Raw genomic sequence first — 26087 nt, 5'->3', positions numbered from 1 at the left:
CGGCATTCTTTTTGACAGAGTGAAGTAGCATCATCTACGCAGCATCTGTCCCACTCGTATGGACTCGCGCCACTCAGACATTGATGTCCTGCTCTCTTGGGAGCATGTTTGGGCGAGTTGGTTGCTCATGATGAAAAACTGTAGCGCTCGAGACGAGGACACAACGAAGACATCATGAGCAACCAACTCGCCCAAACATCCACCCTGATCAAGTTCATTTCTAGTTCATCGGGCCCTTTTGTGTGTTTTCCCATAATAGCGCATGTGTTGTCGTCTTCGTTGTGTCCTCGTCTCGAACGCTACAGTTTTTCATCTCCTGGGAGCATTTTCGCAAATCGGCGTGTCGATTGGTAGACACTGAGGCGCTTGAAATCAATACCAGGCTGGCCCGAATGCATCGAACCCTCCACTCGGTCATTGGCGCAGTCCTTTGCGCTGCGTTGTTGTTGTTATCCTCGCTGCTTGATTGAGTGGTAACCCCTCGCTCTGCGTGCTGGCTATCGCCGTCGTCAATATCTTTCATCTGTTCGTAGTGCGCAGCGAAAAACTAGTTTTCAGAAAATGAGAACTGCGGTATGTCGTAACGGTTTCAGTTCTCAGTTGACACCTAACCACCGCCTTGAGGAAAGAGAGGAGAGCATATCGAAGAAGTGAAGAAGGCGTCAGGACACACTGCTCAGCCGAGGTTATGGTCACAGGGTTTTGTGTAATGCGTACTGGCGCTACAATCCAAATAGGTTGAAGGAAGCCGAGGGTGCTGTTCAGCTAAGGAAAGCGGCTCTACTACAGCTAGCTCCATCTATGAGCCTCCCTAGAACACCCTACATCTTTCCTGGAATGCATTACATGCTTCCATCGACTCCTTACAATGAGATCGACTTTCATTATTTATTCAATTCTTTATTTAAATTATACCTACCCTTCAACCAGGGCATTAACATAAGCTTTTCGGCCAGTTGAAAAAACATTCGGAAAAATTCGTTGCTGAAGATAGATAAAGGAAAGATAGCCACATGAAAAGTTACGCAGACAAAGAGAAAAAAAAAAAGGGTCAGAAGAGCAAAACGCTAGAGAGAAGACGTGCCAAAACAAGGTTGGTGTTTTGTGGCGCCCAATAAGGAGGGATCTAAAACTCCATCTGATATACGCATACAGGTCAATAATAGCACGGTGTGCAGCACGCAGTTCAATATATGCGCACAGTTCTCAGTACCATGTACAAGACAGACCGGTATACATGATTATAATCACAGATGCCTAATATTGCCAGCGATCCCACGACGTAAGACATGGTCCTACATTTCTTCGTAAAACGTTTCACTAAGTGTCGCTCAGCCTAGAGCGTGTACCGGAAGTCATCAAATGAGGGCAAAGTTGTCGTCCTTTGACAGTGATATTATGTGCTGTATTTATAGGAAGTTTATGAACTATGAGAGCGATCTTTTCTTATTTTCATATCGTTCAGTCTCCCTTTCTAATTGGCAGAAAGGGCCTTCTGGACTCCAAACGCTGTTCACAGCCTTCATGCACTGTAGAGCGGAACGTTATTACATCACTATCGAATAGCTGCGGACAGACAAACCTAAAAAGTAGAGCATCTACCTGGAGCCATATACGTCCAGGGCCATTTTCTACTTTTGCCAACGCACACGAAAACACAAGATAGCAAGCGCTGAGAGATGTAGTCTAGCATTGAGTCTGCTTAAAATGTAGCAGTACTGGGGCTCCAGAATTTCAGGATCAGTTTCTCATTACCAAGGTCCGAACAATGTATACTACTTCTATGGCGAAAAAATTGACACCAAATATCAGAAAAACAAGGCAGCAACAAATATACTCCAGTGTGACGTTAGGTGAAACCCCAAAAGTAACAGGAACGTACTCAAGTGCTAAAAGCACTCGGGCGAGAACTGTATAATAATTATTCCTACTGCTCATCCGTACCGAGTGCATAGTGATGCGACAATAATCCGGAATAATCTGCTACCGTCATTATTCCTTCGATATACGTAGAGGCTCGTGCTGACATTCTGCGCATTATATTGCAAAAAGCAACAGTAGAAAGGTAACCCTCACCTAACTCTTATGCATTTTCATTATTCGAATCACCACATTCATTTCTGTAATGTGCCAATATTAGTCGCGTAAGTATTTTCTCTGACAATCTTTAATTAGAGCTCACGCAAAAACCAAATATTTTAAATAGAAGTTTCGCTCCCAGGTAAATAGCATGCGCACATTCTAGCCCGCTATATCAGGCACTAAAGCCGCATTTCCATTGAATCCCACTAGGAGACATTGCATTTACCAACCGCGCACTAAGAAAAGAGCCAGTGTTTTTTATAAAAAAAACCCTTAAGTGTTTCTGAATGCTTTGAGCGCTAGAAATGCCACGTAGCGCGAGTTACGTATACCATCTCATCTAGCGTCCGTTGCCACAGCACAGAAATGGAGGGCTTAGCTGAGAAGAGAAGATAGGCAAAAAATGCTCTTCAGGAATATCAGGGAGATGGGGATAAGAAATGCTAAATAGAGAGAAGACTGTGCCTCGGATAGCGTACGAGGCCGATAAACAGGAGAAATAAGACTGCTAGCTTGGGGCCTGCTCTCGACGCAGCGCAGTCCTTAGGCCTTTCACGCCCACCCGTCCTGCAGTGAAGGCTGTATATACAGTGTGATCGCTGGCCACTGCCACTGAGCAGCGCCGCCACTGAAAGCCTTTGTAGCCGATAGAAGCACGGCGAAGGGAAGGAGAGAAAAGAGGGGACAAACGCATTCTGGGCAAAGCTACAGAGCGATGCTAAGGGGCTCCTTAGCATATGTATGAGGATGCAAAATGCCGCGCCGAAAACGGCCGCTTCCTTCACGCGCTTTGCATACCCCCTACCACTCCACCCCCTTAACGCCTTCCCTCCACCCTTTAAGCGACGCTGCTCGTGACCGCGTCCTTCAACAATGGACCCACAGTGGCATTCACAGGGATGGCCCGAGCGCCGACGTGACACCCCCCCCCCCCCCCCCGCGCCTGTTTTCCTACCGAAGCTTTATCACAGTACCGGGGCCCAGAGTTCTCGCCGCATTCAGAGCTGAGGCTAGTAGCCGCTGCCTGGCACTACAGTGCGCAAGAGAGAGCATCCGAGCGGCTCCTCTCGGAGCGCCCTAATGATTTCCCACTTTGCACCCTGCAGCGTTGAAGGGCCCTTCTGAAGGACGTGCAAGAAACAGCGCGAATTGGTTGCAATATTTTGGGGCGCGTGCGAAAGAGCCGCGTTACCACAAGCTTTAAGGCTTCTTTTTGTCGCTGCTTTCATGACGTTCACGGAGGATTTAACTAGGCCACCCAGACTAGATCAGGAAGTGCCTATGTAGTTTCTTTGTTTGCGTTAGAATCCTTCAGTTTGTTCTGGTGGGAGTCGGAGTATACTGCAGGAGTAATGAAGACTTGAGAGCCTCTGGCGGTTGCGCCATGTTGGCACTGAAAGCCGCCTTCCGGTAGGGTGTTCCTGTGTTGCCACCGCGAGAGTAAACCGTTGTGCAATGTGGAGAATATTACTGAGTATGCTATCGCTTAAAGATAATTGATCACAAAAGCCGAAGAAAAAAAGAAGAAAAAAGAAGAGAAAAAGCAGAAGAAAAGAAGGAAAACAAAAGAACTGAAGAGACTCAATGTTAGGTCACTTGTAAACATAAATACACCCGCAAGCCGAAGATCTGAGAGCTGTCGCCGTAGCTGAATTGGTAGAGCACCAGGCGCGTAATTTGAGGGTCGTGGGTTCGGTTCTCACCGGCGGTAGTGGTTGTTTTTGCTTTTATAATCAATTATCTTTAAGCGATAGCATGCTCAATGACATTCTGCATTGATCAACACCACAAAAAAAAATACATCTTAAAAAAATCTCCTGTTTTCTGTGGCTGTTGGCTTCTCTCATATGTGTAAAGAGCTCCTGAATCCCCCTCTCTTGTTTGCTTAATTGCTTAGCGAGGGCCTGGGTTGTGGCAGCCTTGATGCCATAGGAAGCATAAGAGGGTTCTCACACAGCTTCCACCCTCGCCGTTCGATGACGTTCCACCTCACACCAGCGGTAATTCAGGACGTACTTCGTCCGCCGCTTTTGAACGTGGGCGGCGCTGGTGAACACTCTCAAGGTTAGGTCACTTGTAAACATAAATACCCCCGAAAGCAGAGGATCTGACAGCTGACAGTTGGTACAGCACCGGACGCGTGATTCGGAGGTCATGGGTTCGGTTCCCACCCGCCGCATGTAGTTGCTTTTCTTCTGCTTTTGTAATCAATTATTTTTAAGCGATAGCATACTCAGTAATATTCTTCATTGATTAAAACCCAAAATAAATATTTTAAGAAATCTCCTCAGTTTCTTGGTTTCGGTGGCTGTTGGCTTCTCTCATTGTATATAGAGTCCCTCATTCTCCTTCCTTATTATGTGTGCGTGTGCGCGTTTCTACGTGTGTGTGTGTGCGCGCGCACACACAAAAAACTTTTTAGAGAGCATCTAGGTAGGCGCTACATGGCACAAACTTGATAGAAAAGATAACAGAACTTAAAGACAGGCAAGGATATACAGCGTATCAAGAGATAAAACCAATCCAAAAAAGTCCAATCCTGCGTAAATGCCCGTTACCTGCAGCAACATTCGGCTAAAATGAATTCTGGGCGAAAGAACAGGTTCAACGTTGCATGCGTGTTTTCGAAAGGCTATGAAGTCCAATCAGAAAAATCATATTATAGGGTTTCGAGTCAGGTTGAGAAACAACAAGGTAGCGCACACTCTAGGAATTTAGGAGAAAATCTTTCTGCAGCATCCTCTGCAGCACATGCCAAAACAAAATCGCGTCCTTACAATCTGTAAAACAATGTTCAAATGTTTCAGGCACATTTCACAAGCGGCAGTGTACAGAAGACACAAAAATGTTTTTCCTATTGAGACACATGTTGACAGGCAGCGTTTCGGTATGTAATGTATAGAAAAAATGCTCTGTTGCAAGAAGAAATTGACATTTTACGCACTCGCTTTAAAACATCATGACCCGTGAGGCCAAAGTAAACAGAACGATACAGTGGGGGCAGGAAGAGCGTCGATATCAAATCCCTGTGCAGATTTTTGCGCCAAACAAAATTTAAGTATTCATTTGAAAGCCGAACTGTCATAAACCGCACGGAGGCATAAACTTTCTGCATAAAGACTAGTAAACAGGGGCGTTCAGTAAAATTGGAAGAAACTACTAAGTTAGGAAGTCGAGTCATGACGTTAACCTGCAAGAATGCTCTAATAACCGGATGGGAACAACCACGAAAAAAGAAGAAACCGGCAGCCAACTCAGTTGCCTCCCAAACAGGTGTCTAGGCCTAGTCCCCCTGCACAAACAGGCCTGATTTGTGGATTATTACACAGACTTGTTTAATGCTTCTCCTGGTGCGCATAATTCGGAAATTTTGGCGCATTTCAGCGCCTTAGTGAGCCCTTTATAAGAAGATGATCGGTCTGTTATTAGCGGTTTTTTCACGCAGAAAGAGGTAGAACATGCAAGTGATCAGTTACCTGCCTCAAATACGCCTGGTACTGATGGAATTTCAGGCGAATTTTACAAGCCTTTTAAATCAATTCTCACTCCTGCCCTCCTGGGGGTGGGGTTCGATATATGAGCCCTTCCTCATTCTTTTACAAAAAGCCACACAGTTATAATTCCAAAAGCTACTCATGAAGGAAAACTGGCTCTGTATAAGGTTATAGGTCCATTACGTTGGCAAATGTGGATTACAACATTTTTGCTATAGTCTTATCAAATCGCCTGCAATTCCCAATGTCGGTATTAGTTGGATCTCACAAGTCGTGCAGTTTAAGAGGCCGCGGCACTCAAATTTTGTCCATACTGCGGCCACAATTCTTGAATATTCCTCATGATCTCATGAGCAGCTTGCTCTGCTTTAGATCGACCTTGCAAAAGGATTTGACCGTGTTCGTCATTCATTTCTATTTTCACTTCTACAGCGAGAAAACGTGGGGTGTACTGTACTTAAAGAGGTATAACTTTGCTACAGCATATGTTAACACAAATAATTATTATTGGCCAGCTCTCGAACCCCGTGCCAATCCGCTATTTCGTGAAGCAAGGCTGTCCGATGTCCCCTCTGCTTTTTGCTCTTCGCTCTTTACCTGGAACCGCTTTCTTTGAGTGTTTTACGTAACAGTGACGTCCATGGGTTCTCTGTTTTTGGTAATGAAGTGAAATTGCTAGCATATGCTGAAGATCTTGCATTTTTCTGCACTGACAAGCCCAGCATTGATGATGTGTTGCCCACGATAGGTCGGTTTGGCATCGTTTCTGGTGCTCAAAGGGATCGCTCCAAAAGTTCTGGCCTATGGTTTGCTTCACGGGGCACAACTCCGCCCCTGTACGCTGAAATAGAATGGTCTTGTGTGCCTCCTAAATATCATGGTGTTCCACTTCATTCCTTGAAATCAAGTGCGCATTACTGGAGATAGCGGGTTACAGCCGCTGCGCGTTATGCTCAGACTTTTGTCCTGCAACGCCTTTCAATTTTTGGTCGAGCCCAGGCTTGCAACACCTCTCTGGCAACAATAATTTATTACGTACTCTAGGTTCTTCGCTGCGCCAGTCATTATATACAGCGTTTCCATTGTATATTTGCGACATTTATTTGGTCTTCTAAATTTGAGCCCATGCGACGTGATAACCTTTTCAGTAGGTTATCGCCGGCGTCGATCACGCCTCATGTTGAACTGCAGCGCACTCTCGCGCTGCCCATTGCACGTCGTCGATTTCATGCACTACTACTACTATCGAACTAATATTCGAGCTTTGCGCTATGTTGTGCCAGTTACAAAGAGAGGCGCGCTGCATGCAAAGGCGTGTATAACGTTAGGACAGAAACACGGCACTTGAACAACGAGTTGGCGTTGACAACATTGCTGCAGAAGAGCGGTGCGGGAGCATAGGCCCCCGGCATTCATTGGAGAAATTGTCATTGACGGTGAATAAGCTGAAGGCGCGGAGAACTGACGTCGTTGTTAAGTACGGACTTTGTTGGTGCTTTCAGGTACGTGGGGGTGGTGTCCGCCTGAAAAAAACTGCTTTCACGTAATATTTCGTGCTTAGCAAAGCTAAACCGCTAGGTACATTTTTTTCCCATATAATAATGCCGCCCCTAATGGGAAGCTAAGCTCAGCTATGATACTCTTCCACCGCAAAGCTCCGTGGAGAATTCCTCGGCGTAAAACTACCGGTCGAAGAAGCTTCCCTAAATGCTGTGACATACACGTTTCTGAAAGGCAAAAGGAAAAAACAAGCCGATCGGTGACACAACCGATTCGAGCTTCCTGGAAAGTGAAACTGCGTTCTATTTCAAAATTTCGCCCAACTTTATTTTCATTTATTCTACTCTTAGCTTCGATTCTGGCAGCGGTCTCGTCCTCACACTGCCAACTCCAGTTCTGCAATAGAGACAAACGAGTGAGGTCCCAGGGCGTCGAAGAATTCGAAGCCATTATCGCTTGCTTTCTTAACGGAAAGTAAGAGATTGGGAGTGGGGGAAAGAGGGGTGGAGGGGGGCGGAAATGGGAGCCCTCCAGTGGCCGCTGGTCCTTGGCACTCCGCGCCGCTGCCGCAGCTGCCGACCGGGATCTTCCACTTCTCGGTCCGAGACCTGTCCACTGCGTTTTTTTCCATTGTTTTCTTTTTCTACCTCACGCTATGTTTTTGTCTTCCTCTTAGACTTACCGTCGTTCTTTCTGCGTAGAGCTTCACTTTAGAGCGGAGAAGCTGTGGTGATTAATGTATTTCGAGAGGCGCATCGATCAGCCTTGAAAGTCCATTTCGTGGCGTCTTCCCTAGAAGGCCTGCCCCGTGAAGACGGTCGAAGCTAAATTGTGATCGCTGGTGTCCTGGCGGGCAGACTTCGAACACGCGACTCGTCTCGGCCGTCTGCCACTAATTTCTTCGTGTAGCTTCCTGTTTCAATTTGAATTGGCAATTTCTCATTGTTTACGCCGAAAGGAATGACTCATTGCATTTCATGCAGGCGCTTTCGTTTTAGGTAATTTTCTTGGAGTATTTTATCGCCTTCCCGATGCCGTGAAATGAGAGAAATCTCGAGGAGGTCCCTCAGGAGAGCATTCAAGTGTGCGAATATGCGAAAGGAGGAAGGCAGACGCGAGAGGCCAAATGTCTCTTTCGCGGTGGTGTCACCAAGGCCTGTGCCGAGTAAAATAAAATCAAAGGGCTGTTGAAAATTTTATGATGCAATACCAGTTGAGGTATTGATAAAGTAATAGAGCAATGTGCCCTCGCCGTCGTTGCCTGCACCGCCATTCCACCTTTTTGCCTACGACGTTTCTGTGCTTGGACGCTGAGGTAAAAAGTGAAGCAGCGAAGCATGAAAATTTCGGCCAGCAGATTCTTTACTTACCGACTTCAAAGTGTTTTCCTCCCGTTTCGCACGATAACACTTCACCATGTCCCTAAAAAGGGGAGTTTAGTAAAAATATCTGGACACTCCGATCAATACGCCGAATCCAACAGAAAGGAACGGGGTCTTGCCGAAATCATTCACACTGCAGACGCCGAGGTCCGACACCGGTGCTGAACTGCGCTGCTTAAGAATATCTGCAGGCTGACTTGAAACTCTCTAGTTTACTTTCGCTGCAAGCCTTCGTTTCTTCATTCAAGGCTCCGGCGTCCACATTACCTTTGCACTCTGCAACTCATTTTCACGTGAGAGTTAGTAGTGAATATACGGCGCAACGCACAATGACAAAGAGGACAGAAACAGTGAAAGACACGCACGGGCGCTGACTATATTAACCATGCAGAACCAACCATTCCGCCAACTCGCTCTTGGGTTAAGCGATGACTGCACGAAGACCTGCGAGGAGTCCTCGCCGCACGCCTAAGCGTCGAGCGCCACCCGCGCGATCTGGCGTCTAAAAGGGGCATGCGTCTCCATATGCCTGGTGCCAGATCAGTCTTCCTCTCAAACCGACAAGTTTGAGGAGAAATCTTTCAGCTCAAAGACCAGTCACAGCAATCGCGGGAGGCTCAGGTCTTCTGATTGTTCTAGAATACTTGGAATACATTTCAGCTAGTATCAAGTGGGACAGTGCCGAAATAGCTGTTTTCGTGCCTCATTTGCGCGGCATGCTTAGTTACGCACAGCCGATAAACCGATGCTAGCAAAGTTGAAGCACCGTACTAACTTCCGGTTCATATTGACGTGACTCGTGTAGGTTTTCAAGACGAAATCAAACTTTTGATTCAAGCATGTCGTTAACTGTGCGCTTGGGGATAAAAAAAAACGCAATACGCCTGTGAAAGGCCTCCTGGGACACAAAACACAGTTAGAAATGCAATAATGAAATCATAAAGAGAGAAACGCAGTGAAAAAAAATGTAGGCAAACAAAAAAAGAACCCCTCTCATGAAAGAGCTAATCAAGCATTGCACCACAATTCTTTTTTTTTTTTGGTTCCGTTACACGACAGGCAGCTAGCGATCACATTAGGACGTCTTGACACATTTCAGGCTACATTTTGTCACCAGTTTGCGATGCTTATTTTTCGCGTGGTTATTTTCGTTTTTTTTTTTTGCGCTTCGATAGCGGCGCCAGTCCCGCAGGTCGCGTACTCTAAGTCAGCAACATGCAACAGCAGTTTCTGAATCATTTGAGAAGGCTCGCAGTCGTGACCACAATCGAATGTGTAGCCGACGAGGAGCGCTAAAGTAAATGTCGTCGCGAGGAGGACTGAACCGAACAAACAAACAGAGCAAACCTCAAAAGGAGGGCGCTCGTGAAAGTTTGGACAGCTGGACAGGGTCGATTGTTTCCTATGTCGGCCGCAGTTGCCTGGATACGACTGAGACCCGACTGGGGCGACCAGACAGGAATAAAATATATCTCCGTGCGAATAAAAACAACTCATAAATGCAAGCAGGCTGCGCGGACAACAAAAAGAACCCGCCACTGCTTCTATTTTTTTCTGTGTATACGACATCTTCCATCTTGTTTTTACGGTCGTTCTTTATACAACTCTTTTAAGGACGACCAAAAGGCTGTAACAGACTGATTTCTGTTATTCCATGCTCTCTGCGGTCGAAAGGCGTACGCATGGCGCTGACACTTGTCAGTTACTTGCTGGATGATGGCTCTACGGCCCTCGAGCGGTCGACCGGTGAAACTTGGCGGGTGCCTTCCGGCACACATTTTGCGCGGGAGGTTATTTTTCATTACTGCACCGCATTTCTTCTCGCAAAGTGAGCCTTGATGCGTCAAAATTTTTTGTCCGTTTCGATTGCGTGTGTGCGTGCGTGTGCGTGCGTGCGTGTGTGTGTGCGCGTGCGTGCGCGTGCGTGCGCGTGTGTGTGTGCGTGCGCGTGTGTGTGCGGGAGTGTGCGTGCGCGTGTGTGTGCGTGTGTGTGCGTGCGTGTGCGTGTGTGCGTGTGCGTGCGTGTGCGTGCGTGCGCGTGTGTGTGCGTGTGTGTGCGTGCGTGTGCGTGTGCGTGTGTGCGTGTGTGCGTGTGCGTGCGTGCGTGTGTGTGTGCATGTGTGTGCATGTGGGTGCGTGTGCGTGTGTGCGTGCGTGTGCGTGTGTGTGCGTGCGCGCGCGCGCGTGTGTGTGTGTGTGCGTGTGTGTGCGTGCGTGTGCGTGTGCGTGCGCGTGTGTGTGTGTGTGTGTGTGCATGTGTGTGTGTGTGTGCGTGTGCGTGTGTGCGTGCGTACGTGTGTGTGCGTGTGCGCGTGCGTGTGTGCATGTTGTCCCAAGCTGAAAAGGATCAAGAATAAAAAAACACTGTCAAGCTATTACTAAGGCAACAAATATGCAAAGACGATAACATGGTTGTCGCCAAGCCAAATGAATGTCTTCGAATAGTACCATGCTGAATGCTGAATGAAGTTGCTCAAGGATTAACAGAGTTCGACAGCGTCACTTTAAAATTCACTAACCTTGGCAGTCAAAGGGCACGCTCCTTTAAGCGTTCTGAATAATAACAGTACCAATCATTTTCCGAGTTGGCTGGCCACCGTTTTGTCACTGTCGTTGTTGGCATTGTCTTTTGTCGTGCGTATATGCAGGTCAAAAAGAATACAAAGTCCGTACCAATTGTCCGTGACTGTGTAATTGCGGCTTTTTTTAAATTTGCGACGTAGTTGCATCGCAGCACTCATAGGGTCACACTTCATATGCTGCACTGAATTGGCACGCTAAAGCCTTATGGAACTTACGCTACTTATTTACATACCTTGTCCGCACCGCCTTGTTACTATGGGGCTTCAATTGCACTGTTTTGTGTTATTTCTTTATTCATTCACTGGAGCACATAGAATGCATTCTTTCTCACAGAAATGCAATTTGAATAAGTCCAGTAATTTAAAACCTAATGAAATGTACACTAACAAGTTATGGTATTATCCTCGGGTTAATATATCAAAAACCAATTATTAAAGAGCTTTGCGGCAACGTGAAGAAACGGGAGTGAATGACAATGACACCATTACCATCGAACTGAATGTTGACCTTAAGGTACAACCAGGGATGGGGATACTGATCTTGTACTACAACTTATGGGTTATTCACTCACTGTAGTAATAAGATTAGTAATAAAAGAAGTAGAATTCTCAACGTTGTTGCACGTGCACTTTACAACGTCTCCCAAACATTAAAACTTGCTGCATACATAGCACAGATAGTACTTCATTCGGAATGCGCTAGTGTCGTATGGGACAGCCATAGTCAGTAAGAACGTATGAAAAATGCGGCAGCCAGGTTCTTATCTAAAAATATTCAGAACACATCAGCACAATTCCTGCAGTGTACTATAGGAGTCTATCCATTGGTAAAAAGGTGAAAAAAGAGTAGTTTCAAATTCATGCACTTCTTAAACTAACGAGTAAACATACCCCCTCCCACCGCCTGCCAGGTGGAAGACATGAAAGCGAAATTCGAAATTTAAAATGTAAGGCTAACTACGCGACGTCGTCCTTTTTCCTGAAAGGAAGACCTTAATACAATGCGCTCGCAGGGCACATGGCATATAGCACCAGAAGACTTTTTTTTTTCTCTAGTGACCGAAATATATATCTATTCCTTTTTTTCTCTTCACAGGAACTGTTTATGTTGTTTCACCTGACATCTTATCTAATGCACTGCCAAGCCCCCCACCCTGTAACATATCGGCGTGGCAGAATGCAGTTTAAATAAAATAAAATTATGGGCGTGTTTCGCCAGTGGTACAGTGAAGTGGATAGATCACACATACCAATCACATTAAGGTTGATGACGGTGTTGATGGAGCGTCCTCGTCGGAAGTCAACTCGGCAGCGGTACTCCCCGGCGTCCGACTCCTCGACGGGGTCGATCTGCAGGAAGGCTGGCTGGTTGGCCATGTTGAAGTGGGCCCGCTGCTCCAGTCCTGGTCCCGACGACTGGCGCGCCTGGTCCACGTGCGCCCGCCGCGAGTCCAGCGTGAAGATGGGCGCCAGGCTCTCGTCCTTGTACCACAGCACCAGCGTCACCGAGTCATCCGGAGACGGAGGGCTGATGTCGCACGGCAGCGCCACTTTCCCCCGTGCCACGGCCGTGTACACTATGGAGGCTGCAACGGGAGAGAGAGGGCAGAGTTAGCGCCAGCGACGACCAAACTTGCATTCAGGTGCAGCGGTCAAGAAACTATTGTGTACATAACACAATACATGAACGTTCCACTTGCTGGAGCGTTGTGCACATGGAGTCCTCACAAGAACAAATTACTACAGATGCTCTTACATAGTGTTACAGATGTTATGGGTTTATTTATCGGTATGCTGAGGGGTAGGTGCAGGGTAGGCTGGAGAGCAACACCGCCCGGGAGGGACCTAAGTTGTTGTTTACCTTAGTAAATTCCTCCGCCTTTTCTACCTCTTCCTCCTTCTTTGTCGGACGCCGCACAGGTTTTCCAAATCCCGATACGCAGGCGAAGCTAGTCCTCCAGCAGCACAGCGTTACAATATAAAAAGCCGTTTCCACCTACAGTGCTCTAGAGAGCCCGTGCTGCCCAGACAACTCAGAACATGCTTGTGCGAGATAAAGACAACAATGTTGGGGCAGGTGCGCGGGTCCTTTTGTTAATTTGGCAGATTTCCACATTCTTTGTGACTGCCCGTTTTATAGTGACTTCAATTTTCTGTTACTCTCCTTTCTCTTTCTTTTTTTTTTATCCCCTCACCCCCTTCCCCCCGTGTAGGGTAGCAAACCGATTATTATTTCGGTTAACCTCCCTGCCTTTCCTCTTCTATATCCTCCTCCTCCTTGGCAGATTTCTGGAGAGATCGATGCAAATTCGTGCCGTGATAATAGGGCAGCTTGCTAGACTCGGTCCTACAAGTGGCTGAGCGTACCTGTCAATTAGAGGAACGCTTTCTCCAATTTCGGTGGAGAAATTTCTAGGGCCTCAAAGATTTAGTCTCGTTAATGGCATTCGAAAATGTCGCGAGAAACGGCAAGAAAGCTATACAGCGTGCTTATAACGATCACCTCTCTCACCCCCCCCTCTCTCTCAATCAATCAATCAATCAATCAATCAATCAATCAATCAATCAATCAATCAATCAATCAATCAATCAATCAATCAATCAATCAATCAATCAATCAATGAACCAACCAATCAATCAACCAACCAACCAATCAATCAATCAATCAACCTTTTATTTGAGTTCGTACATACACATTCGGTCGTTTTTTTTTTAACCCTGAGCACTACTCTCCCTCTGCATGTGTCACTGCCGTGTATTCAACATAATCTCAAAAAATGAACGCATTTCGCTCAGAGTTCTGGTCATATAAAGAAGCTAATCTTTGTTTCCTACGAGCGGCACGCATTCAGAAACAACGATATACCCTGTCACACGAAAGCAGGAAAGAGAGAGAGAGAGACTGCCCTATGGATTATTTGTTTTCCGTCATGGAGGTTCATGTGGGTATGACTACACCTGCGGCGACCTTGTGGTGCGGTCACGTGCTGTCACTGCTTGCTCCGGTAAGGCGCCTCGGGAAAACGAACGTCATGCTGTATTGTCACCTTGGCTTGCCCGGAGTGGTAGCAGCATTTTCAAGATTTCGCTTCTCGTGTGGTTCGTAAGATACCAGACTGTGTTGATATGAAGAGTATTGCAATGCAGGACCTGTGTATAAGTGGTTTATTTTGCACAACGACCATAGTCAAGATTACGGTACAGCGGATCTTCATTGTCTTCATTGTAATATCCGATATACCGTTCTAATCGGTATAGTTATAAACGCGATAGACTGCATAGTGAGTGACACCCAACACAATAGTGCATGATGCCACCCCTAGAGCTAACATCCTCATTGAACTTTACCCAAAGTACATGGAAACTCGCGGAGTTTCGCGGCAAGTGAATTAAATTTGTCTTTTCTTCCGTTCTCGCAATATGCTGTAGACTTAGTCCTGTCGAACAATAGTCTGGGTGTCAGTTTTTCAATGGCCTAACCAAGTTCATGCTTTATATAGTCATGTGAACAGCTATCGAAATAGTTAGATTCATAAAAGGTCATTTACGACTCCTTACACGCAACTACATTTACAAATTCACAAGGAATAAGCAGTTTCCATCTGGAACCGTAACCAAGCGTATAAAGGTAACGAACAGACTAGAGCTTCCTACATACTAGAAGAGGCTAGAAGCGGCTTTCGTATGCGCTGCTTGATTCATTCTTTTTTTTTTCAGGAATCACATAGGGGGATAAGTTTTGCGGCCATCATTAAGATCTTGTTTCTTAATTAACGGACTGGATTCCTAAATATGCACGTTGATATGTTGGAACAAGAGTTTCCCACGAGTGCCATGTGAAACAGATATGTTCAGGAATAGCGTGACCTAAAGGTTTTCATCGTATATCTACTGGCTGACTGCGACAGTCAGAAAGTGTGTTTGTAAATTTTAGTACTAAAATTGATGTCCACGCACTTTGTATTAGACCGGCCTTATGACCTATGCGTAAGAAATAGAATTTTATGTGCTCCTCATAATTTGCGTTTAAATGCCGGGACAGTGTATTTTGAAGAACGGTACGCGGTGAGCCGATATGGACAGGTTGTACAAATCCGAGTTTTCTAACTAGTTGTATCAACCACCCCATAAATGCGTCACCCTGCAACCGCGAATGCAAAATGTAGCATTACGGCCGAGAATTATAATATACACCCTAAATGACGTGTTCAGAACGTAGTCACCGTGCCCACGAAGTGTTTTTTTGTTTTCAATGATACTTTTACTTATGAAAAAAAACGTATACTTGTCTCGTTACGTTTAGTGAACATAAGACAAGGAAGTTCTTTTTTTAATCAAACATCGATCCATGTTGCTTCCGCCATCAGGCACTGATGAAAGCGAAATTCCTCATTCCACATACTGCCTGAACTTGTGAACACATGATTGCTTGTTATTCTTAGTCAAGAAACTCATCAGGGATGTGGCTAGCGTCTTCGCGGTCGTATGCTCTTCCTGACCGCAACAAACATTCATTATCTGGGCTTTGGCCGCGACTCAATGTTAAGGTGGGTTGCTAAGCTCCAGGACCGAGATTGAACGGGAGACTAAAGGGGAACGTTGGGGATGGTCAGCCGGCGTAATGAGAGGCGACAGTAACAACAGATCGAAGTGGTGGAACGACGCCGGAACTCAGGAAGAAAAGAAAGGCTGTCTGTCCGCGGAAAAGATGGTAAGGTATCAATGATAAATATACACGAGTGATGCATCTGCCTGAAAACTCGACACAAAAGAAGGTGACTGAGCATTTAGAACAAAAACAAAGACGTCCTGAGCGCGACATTGTAAAACAATGCGTACGTATAGCGTAATATTGCAGTGCCAATAAATTCATAAGCAACTGATGCAGGTACCGCCCTGACCGATAAGAGGAATATATTTCTAGCAGAAGTAGTTCCTTTTGGTTGACGAGTATAAGCGTTGTAGACGTCGTCAATGTTGTTTATTTGGCGCTTCACAGGAGAGGGTAAACAGAACCGTATTGTGCAGAACACAATTGTGCCGTCGCGGCATCGTTAGCTGGAGCAATGTTTTCCGAAGGTTCGAGGTACCAAGAAATTATTTCGTAATGTCACCTAACTTTCCAGTACATCACCAGTTCTTTTAACTGTTAGCTTAGCCTCACTGTACTTTGTATTAAGAGCTGGTTTAGTGATGAAGGCGTTGCTTGTATTGAAGTCCAAAAAATATCAAAAACGATGATTCCTCTTTTTTTTATTCTGCGTGTATGGCATCCCAGTCATTCTACTATTCCAGATACCAAGTTTCATTGCTCGTTAGTTTCACCGCTCAGCGCTTCAGTGTCCAAGTTCCTAAAGATATGAAATGCTCGAGCATTTCGAATGGTTGAGTATACGTTGTAATTAAAAAAAAAAAATCATTGCGCGGAATTGCTTAAGTATTTTTCTTTGTCTTGCTTAATCACATATAATACCACACAGGTCTGGCTAAGCGTTTCTGTCATTTTTTCAGCCACGCTTTGCAATTTATGCGACAAACGACACACCTTTGCCGTGTCTCTGCCCCTTGAAATCTAATGACTTAAAAATTTATCCAGAAGACGTTCCCTCGCTATTTGATTTGGATGCGTATACCAACATCAATAATCACTCGTAATTCTAGTTTTTTATAACAAAAGTTATTAACGAAAGGACATACGTTCACAACAATCAAAAGGAAGTTATTCTCCTAAGGAGATTACGGAAGCAAGACGCGTGCAGGGACTATAGCAGTAAAAGGAAAGAAAAGCAGACCGCAAGATTACGGATATCCAAAGACCACTCACAGGTCTCAGACCACGGCGTTTAGGGGTCTCGGTCCGGTGTTTGCAATTCCCGACGGGAGAGTGCGGGTGAATAATTTTGCTCTAGAATGAGCTTGAAATCGTTTCCTTCTCCGCTGCGCCTTTCATGATCCTTTGCCATACATTCTCATTTTCCCTCTAATACGCTTTGCCACATTTTTTTCCCAAGCGTTGCCGAATTTCTTCTTTATTTTGCAGTATTCCTGTGTCAAATTCTCTTATCTCAACTATCGTATACTTTTAGAGTGACGACAGCGCTCCGTCACCAGGCGCTCGCGCCGCTCCTGATTGCTTACCCTTTCAACCGTTTATATTTCTGGATCCTCGTACTCTCCCCATTCCGGTGTCGGGATCCCCCCGAGCAGGGTGGCAGGGGCACGAAGGAAGAATGAGGTCACGTGAGGTGTCGTTCTTGGCGCGTGTAATCACGCGGAAGACGACCAGCCGCCGCCGACCGCTCCCGGTCGTCGGCACGGGTGCAAGCGGCGGACTTCCGGCCGGAGCGCCGCCGCGCTGCTCCGCCATTCCGTCAGAAGACCGTGCCCCGCGAGCGCGTCTTTCACTTCCGGACGCCCCCCAGTTCCGGGCCAGGGTTCGCCGCGACGGAAATTACACCCGCGGTTGTCCAGCAGGCCGGCTTGCTGCTTCTAGAACCGACGCACGACACCGACGGTGACGAAGCGGGACGCGCCGGAGTTTATGAGAGGCGGTGACGTCCTAGCTCGTATACTGCTAGCGCAGCCGACGACCTTACGGCCGCCGAGCGAAAGTGGTGCTGCCTCGGCGGGCACCTAAGCCTTTCACGATGGCTGGACAATGCGATAAAAGATACCCTCCTCTCTTTCACAGCATCCACCGTCCAAGTCTGCAGCGCTCATAGTTTTGGACTCGCGTTGCTACTCTTTCAGTTCTTTTAGTTTCTCCCATCGCTTTTTCTTTCGCTCTTCCTTTTGACCAAACGCGGAGTCGTCGTCACCAAGCCGTATAGCTCGGGCATCTCTGCGCTACTGCAAACGGCTTCCCATGGAAGAAGCCCTTAGAAACCGAAAAAAAAAAAGTGCTTTGAAGTTTCCTTCTCGGACAAGAGTCTCGCTTCGGATAGAGGAAGAGCGAAAAAGAGCTTATTGTGGCCCTACGCAAAGGCCTTCTCACTTTCCTCTCACGTGCACGGATGAATTTTCGGTTTCGTGTGCATCTCAAGAACCGGAGCGCTTTTCTCTCGTCCAGGGGTGACGTGGGAGGTAGTGCTTTCTTGCGTGTCCGACTGTGTACGCTGAAGAGAGCAATGGATATGACGTCGGTTAGGCTTTGAAAATAGATCGGCGGTAAGTGCATCGACATTTCGGCCTCCTAAGCGATAGCGGTGAGGAAGTGCACAAAGGCCCCGACAAAAGCGCGTGTGCGCATCCGCCCCCATCGCAGTCGGAAATCGGAGTAAATATTTACTCGTGGTATGTCGCTCCGGCGGTGTGCGACGTATTAGAGGTCGCCGGAATGAGAGAAACAGAGGGGCCTCACGTGCAATTAAAAACAAAGCAAATGCGATGGGACGTGAAACATTGCGTCGAATTTAGAAAAATGCGCACTCTCACCGCGACAAGAAAGAGGAGAAGTCAGTGGCGTCTCCATACCGTGCCCCGAGCAGCGCGCATTTCTGTCTGTTAGCAACGGTAGCAGGGATCAAAGGAATCGTCTCACTGCCCGCAAAGAAGCCTATAGAAGCGCAGCACGAGGGGTCCAAGAGATAGAGCCGTCGGCGGCGTATAAAGGGACTCCTGATTTAATAAGAGAGCCGAAGAAAGCCTCAACCTCATCGCTCTTCGGTAGGCCGGCGACAGAGCAAGGATGCATTTTCGCTTGACATGAAGGGTCGAAAAAAAAAATCCTCAATTCCGTGAAATTTACGCAATTTTGCATAATCGCGTGAAAGTGGTATGAACTCCTTATTCTGCGCCGATTCTGTCTGCGGGCGTGCAGAAGATATGTGAGAGGCCACACCCTCTTCTCTTATCAGACATTCCAGGCGGCATACTTGTCTTAAGTTTTGTTAGTGAGGCATGAAAAGAAAGCAACTTCTTCGCGACTACTTTACTCTAATGAAAAATTTGAGGCAGCTGACGAAGCTCAGTGGTATTGCGTTGTTTGCTAATTGGGCAGCTTTGTCATTTCTGCCATACGGAAAGGATATCTCCTCAACAACAGAGCGGGCAACTATGTGTACCCAGCAAGGCGGCAGTTTTTGATCAGAGTTCTTGTAGGTGCAAGAGCAACAATGAAACAACGTCGACTTTATATTATCATTATTGAATATAGAAATTACTCTAGCAGGATGGAAAGTTGGGCGAGTTCATATAAGTGCACATTGTGTGGAACAGCGCCACCGGACGAAAGAGAGAAATTCCTCCTAATATATGGAAATAATACATAGATCACATAATCTCTAAGGCAATCGCGCACTGAGATAAATCATCACTATCATCGCAGAAACTGTTAAGGTATATAGCTTACAATCGCCAACAACTTTAATATCAGTCTTGTGTCTGGTATCCCGATCATCATTCTCTTCTTTAAACTCCAGAGGCAGTATAATATAGCTCTGTTCGGTTTCTCTTAAGCGATTACTGGAGGATGGCCTCTCTTACAACCATGACCGCGATTTTCCACTTACCTCCATTATCCGCTAGCAGTGAGCTGTTTCATTTGCTTCTCTCTTTTCTATAATGTATACTATTATAACTTACCTTTATGCTCTATTTGAGTTCAACCGTCACCACACATTTCATTTTGACGTAACCTCCACGCAAACCTAAATGTTCACATTGCAACACTGTTATCTAGGGACATTCATTTGTGGCAAAGTCTTGGATAATATTCCTGCTTCACTAACAAGAATAATTATTAATAATCCCTTTTAAACTTCTTCAGAAAAGATTGTTCGTATTGATGCCCGTGTATCACGGCGTGAAAGCAGCGCCCAGTCTCAGTCTAATAAGCACGCATCTCATTTATGTCCTCATTGTCGCCCATCATAACCTTCTTTCTGCTCTTCCATTTTCCGAGTGCCGAGCAGTATTTTAAACGATGGTCACTGTGCCCTTTCTTGCTTTTTTCTTTTCATAAATCTGCCCCCTTGCTTAATAATTTCAGGCTCTGCTTTGGTTTCTGGTTCGCAGTTTGTTTTTGTTAGAGTTGTTTTCGTTGTCCCTTGTGATATCAAGTTTTTAGCTCTAAATTCCACACTTCATTTAGAAAATGATTTTTCTTATGCCTTGACTGCACTGCGTTTGCCTTCTAACTTGCACTAAACACGTTGAGCGCGTTTTGTGTTCAGTACTTTGTGATTTTTCTATGGTTTGTATTCATTACATTTTTTTTTGGCCGTCGCCTTTGTAATTTGGAATTATACATAGAACGGATTACAGAAAAAGCAACTGGATAAAGAAATAAATAAACAAAATGATAAATAAATAAAAACATTAACTGGAAGGAAAAGTAATCTCTGGAACTGCCTCATTTCAGTACCTACAATATTTTCTTTAAACAGCCGAGGAGGCCTCTTCAGCAAATTGTTAAACCGCGGAATAGGACTTTTATGCATTACACTAGTTGTGAGCGTTGAAATTTTCATTCATTTATAGTTTGAACTGTGCAAATAACTGTTCAAGATTCCTTCTTTTATTCAAATATAGACGTTCACCAAGCTCAGCTATATGATACCAATCCTAACAATAATCCGAGTTTCAAAGCATGCCTACTTGCAAGAAAGATTTGGCCTTGAGAGAAGACGTCATATATTTCCTTTGTGTTTCGTTCTCAAGCAATTTCACGTTTAAAATTGCTTATTGTTCGTCCCACCGTTGTGTAGATCTCTTTTAGCAGCCTGTTACTAGTACTGAGTTGGCTCCGCTTAATATCAACCAAAAAAATATTCGCTTTTGAACAAGACTGCTTCATAGGTCAGTCAAGAAATTCAGTGAGGCAAATATTCATGCATTATTTGCTACGAATCGTTTTTAAAAAGTCATCTTTATTAAGTTTTACACAGCTACGCTCACAGCGCAAGTGCACACCTAACATTTGTCCACCACTTGAAGCAAAACGTACAAACGGCATTCCACGAATGCTACCTTTCTTTCGCTAGCCGTGAAAACTCCTTTCGATATCTATATCTCAGGTGGACAACTATTTCCACTGCTGTTACGATTTCTCGTGATATAAAAATGCATTACAAACCCGAAGAGAAAATTAAAGCAAACATTTTTTTTTTAAATACGAACAAATCCCAGATACAAAAATACAAACAGAAATTGTTTTCTTTTTAATGGTATCTTTACCACCGCGACCTCGAGTGACGGGGAAGGGAGTCTTGTCCTGTAATCTGGGAGCATATTCACGTCAAGGTCTTAACGAACTAGCTGCCGCTGCATTTCCGGTGGCACTCCCTCTCCCTTCTCTTCCTGCAGCCAAACTCTTATTCGACACCAGCGGCTGTCGGGAAACCCCAGCTCTTTCATCCCGTCCGGCGCCTCTTAACCCTTATTCTTGTCCCAAAACATAACTTTTTATTTTCAGTTTTCTGATTCAATACCACGCTTCGTTTCTTCCGGTCTAGAAGCATGTGTAAAAAGAGCTCATAGCGAGCACAAAATAAACGGCGTCTAAAACGAAACCAATACACTGTATAGAACGCGCCTGGTGGCAGCAAAATCGATAATTCCCCCTCATCCCCCCTCCTGCACCTCCGTTTCCTTCCTACGACTCCCTGTCTTTCCTCAACCCCTCCGACATCCTGGCGTGTACGACCGACTACAACTAAAAGCTTGGCCCCTGTTTGACAAGCGGGGAGGAGCCGCATTTAAAAACGCCTGTCGCGTTGTAATTCCGATCGCGACCTGCTGCTCTAGGAAGGGTTCCTCCGTAAGGGAACGGGGCTTGCTGCTTTCGTTCTTAAATGTAATGAGCATCGCGGCGACAGCGCCATGACGTCTCGGCATGCTTGCGCTGCAAACATCGCGTCGTCGACCTGCCATTCTGAAAACAAATTAAGCCGTTCGTTTGCTCTTGTCACGAGCTGTCACGGGAAAGCAGAGCGAGAGCGAAAATAGAGCGCGGGAGATGACGCATTCAAACGAAAGATGGGGGTGAGGAAGGCGGACCTATACACAACAAAGGATTGGTTTGGCTATTAATGTAGTTAAACTGAGCTGATGCACCAAAATAGTTGTTCATTCAGTTAAAGGGGGCACTTAACCTTCACCTTAAGGGTATCACATGATATCTTTAGTAAAGTAATGCCCACTTATACGGACTGGTCATTCTCTACTTAATAATCGTAGGTGGCGGCAGATCCGTATAAAACTACCAGCGTAGTAGCGCAGCAGGTAAGAGATACAGCACTTCACTAGCAGGTGGCGGTTTCTACCAAGGCCACCTGTAGGGATTGTGCGACCGATGTTGCTGTTCCCGAGCAATCTCCACCGCAGCTGGCGCGACGCTCCTCCGAACCTACCCGAGCTTACCCGAGTACTCGGGTAAGCTCGGGCAAGCTCGGGTAGTAAGCCGTGTTGGCGAGGCAACGGCAGTAGATCATACGTCTTTACGTACGTACACTGAATGTACGTACAGTGACAAGATTCTTCGTCGGTGTTGGTGGGCGTACGAGAGTTTTCGCATTAAAAGGAAAACAACTGGGTGCTGCTGCTCTGGTTGACATCTTCGAGGAGGACTGACCGGACGGGGCAGCGAAACGGTGCTTAGATATGATAAAACATGAGAAGCTGTTGCAATGAATTTGAAGTAGGCGAAGGCGTCCAGGAGTTTGCACTGCGTGCACTCGATGCTATTCTGTACAGGTGTATTCGAAAAGGTCCAGAAGCAGTGCACGAATTTTGTGCCTGTGGTAAATGGCCGCTCCTTCCTCATAGTTTTCGCAACTATGCACGTGGGCCATATCAGTACTCGTATCCCTTCACCTGTATCGGGGCGACGCTGTCTCTCCACGTTTCCCAAAGGCACAGTTGGAAGTCCAATTTGGTGACTAGGTCGTGGCCAGTGCCGGACCCATACGCGGCCAAAGAGCATACGTTCATTGCAGCGATGGAGACGGATTTCGGTTCTTGGAGTGTAGTGGCGCACTTAATTGTTAAAAGCGGTTTTGATGAGATGGTATTCGAACCTGCAAAACTCCTCATTCAGTGCCCTGTCCGGATTCTGCTTTTTCTGTTAGTCAAGTCATGTGTTCTTGAGATTCAGAGGGTTTGTGTGGTCTTTTTTCATGAGTGAAGGTGTGTTGGTTAGAGGGGACGGCTCCAGAAATATAATGAGTAAAAGACGTGGAGAGGTGGGTTAATTACGTTGTAAACAGCGTAAAAGGTCGAGTGTTGTCTTCATAACTCTTTAATTTGCGCTGCTGACAGGGTTCCAAGACTTAGGCGTTGGTTTACCTGTATTCAGTGGCCTGCATGGCATGACGTCATTCATGACGTCATGCCATGCAGACCAGTCAGCGTATTCGTCTGCTCGTTGTCATGGCGCCAGCGCCCACCTTCATGCCGGCGTCTTCAATGCCACATTTTTTATTGCGAAAGCAATACTACTCCCAAGAACGGCCTTTCGCGCAGAGGCGGCCACTTGGCATGTTTGACCTTCAGAATGACCCCTGACGTCATACCATGCCTAGTGACGAAGCAGCGTGACGTCATACCAGGAGCGAGAGACGGGTTAACAACTCGGCTCGTCGGGTAACGGCGTCCGCTTGGCATGGCGCGCCGCGCTCCTACAGCTAGAGGGGCTAATGGCGTTATAGCGTGACGTCATACCAGGAGCGAGAGACGGGCTACCAACTCGGTTCGTCGGCTACCGGCGGCCGCTTGGCACGGCGCGCCGCCCTCTTCCCACTACTGTCACAACCTACCAGGCTTAACCAAAGCTAAGCGCCCGCCAATTTTAGCAAATATCTATGAGAAGCTAAAGCTGTAACAATAACACTCATCGCTTGCAGCCATCAGAAATGGGACGCTACCGAATATGTGTGCAGGCAGGCTTTTAAAGAAGCATTGCTATTTGTCCTATGTATAGAGTGGAGGCGGGTTATATCGAACCCACTTATCTGGAACTAGTGGCTATATCGAACACGCGTAATATTTCCTTGAAAATCCTGCGTATGGGTATAGGAAAGCGGCGCTGCTAATCCAACTCCGATTTCGCCGGTAATGATATATCAAATTACCGGCGAAATCATCTATGTGTGCCGTTAGGAGAAACACCCCTGCAAGTGGTGCTTCTCCTAATAGCTCACATAGATGTATCGCGCACGCAGAGAAGGGTCGGCTCCGCAGCCTTGCACACATGCTGTAACGCGCTAGCGTTGCGAAACCGTGTGTCGACATGAACATGGGTTGTTCTTGAGGGTGGCCTTCAAACTCTTACACTCATTTCCGCGTCACATTGTTGCTTTGAGATCAAGCCAACTTAATTAACTAAAACCTACCGATGGCCCTTATCTGATGTGCTTCGGTGCCGAAGGCGTTGTGGCGACCAATTTCACCTGAATTTTAAGAACAGATTAGTCAATTTACAGTTTCTAGTAACGTGATTAGATATCTTGTGACAAGCAGCTGCTAGTTACAATGAATTGTTCGCTGCGGCTTCGATGCTAAGCAGAGAAGACCTAGCAACTCCTTATGAGTGCTTCGCTTCCAGCAAGCTTGCGGTCGGCACGCCGCTGCAAGAAGTGCGTCACCAGCGTGGGTGCAGGTATTCTTGCCTGTATGCTACATATAAGCATATATCCTGCTGTTTATCTATCGAATCATCGATATTGCCGCACTGTACAGACAGCAGCCCGGCGAGCAGGAAGCACTAAAAGATTCCAAACAAAACTTTTTATGGGGCTGGCCTGTGCCCAGAAAGTACTCAAGTCGGTGGTGATAGCGGTAATAACAAGCCTGCTCGACTGTCCTCGAAGGACAGAATTCCCGCCGCTCCCGGCCACGTACAATTTAAATCTCGCAAGGAACCTTCGAGGAGAGGCACGAAAAGCAACGGCAACATTCTGGGATAATGTGTAATCATTCGCGAGTGGCTCGAACCATACGAAGCAAGCCCGATCGTATCTCGCGTCGCAAACGAAATGATAAAGCCGAGCGCCGGCCGCTTTGAGCGTGAACAAACGAACACAGAAAAGTTCGCGGTCATATATCTAACTCTTGCGCGGTTCCCTTCGAGTTGCACATGTCCGGGCTCGACTATAGTCAGAGTCGCCATTACTGCGTTGAACATATTGCTAGAGTTTGTAGGCGGCATCTTTTAGTGACTGTCCACCTACACTGCATGAGTGCACGGGCTACAAGATGGGCAGGGGCCTGTCGATTTGCCGGTACTTGTGTAGCTGTAAATCAATCGAAACCTGTAAAACTGCAGTTCAGTTCAGTTCATTCAGTTCAGAATAACTTTATTGTTTCACCCGACCCCCCTACCTACCATCCCCGGCACCGCACGTGGGCCTCCGGGAGAGGAATAGGGGGTTTATTTACTGCGTATAAACTGTAAAAGAAAGCAAAGGTAGACACTAACAATAACAAACAAGCGTAGAAGCCAATATTTTGCACATTATTTTATCGGGGCTAGGCCACAAGGGTGGTTTGGTTTTGTCTTATAGGGGTTTAACGTCACATTACGACTCAGGCTATGAGGAATGCCGTAGTGGAGGGCTCCGGAAATTTCGACCGCCTGGGGTTCTTTAACGTGCGCTAACATCGCACAGAACACGGGCCTCTAGAATTTTGCCTCCATCCGAATTTCGCCTCCACCGAAATTCGAGCGCCGCGGCCGGGATCGAACCCGCGTCTTTTGGGGCAGCAACCGAGTGCCATAACCACTGAGCCACCGCGGTGGCTCCTACAAGAGTGGGATTTGTAGAAACATTAAAGAACCATTTAAAGACCTAATTTCTTTATAGTCTCCATAGTTATGAAAACCGATTTCTCGTATCTGTGTTACACGTTCGTACTTCCATAAATGCGAAATATTTCACTGAGCCCTAGCGCATGTTCAAGAAAAAAATTCAGGCTATCAATTGGATTGATGCGGAGGAAATGCGATAGAATTTTTCTTCCTTGCCAAGCTATTCGAATTCTGATTCTAGATCAAATCTGTTTCCATTGTATTTCACTATTCTATTCCAGTTACGATTCTATTCCATTCA

The 26087-nt window shown here is 46.3% G+C and overlaps 1 protein-coding gene across 1 annotated transcript in view; it reads right to left on the bottom strand.

Moving 5' to 3' along the window:
• The window catches only part of LOC149339575 (neural cell adhesion molecule 2-like), a 218744-nt gene that overhangs the window by 38705 nt on the left and 153952 nt on the right, over window positions 1-26087 (bottom strand). The window contains exon 2 of the mRNA XM_089550517.1: window positions 12291-12626. Within this exon, the coding sequence (XP_089406643.1) occupies window positions 12291-12626 (336 nt within the window). The remainder of the gene's footprint in view (window positions 1-12290; window positions 12627-26087) is intronic.

Source organism: Amblyomma mixtum, chromosome 6 (genome assembly GCF_055824585.1).
Source record: "Amblyomma mixtum isolate Tamu chromosome 6, ASM5582458v1, whole genome shotgun sequence".
NCBI classification, from domain to species: Eukaryota; Metazoa; Arthropoda; class Arachnida; order Ixodida; family Ixodidae; genus Amblyomma; species Amblyomma mixtum.
This window is presented reverse-complemented; position numbering and strand designations above follow the sequence as displayed.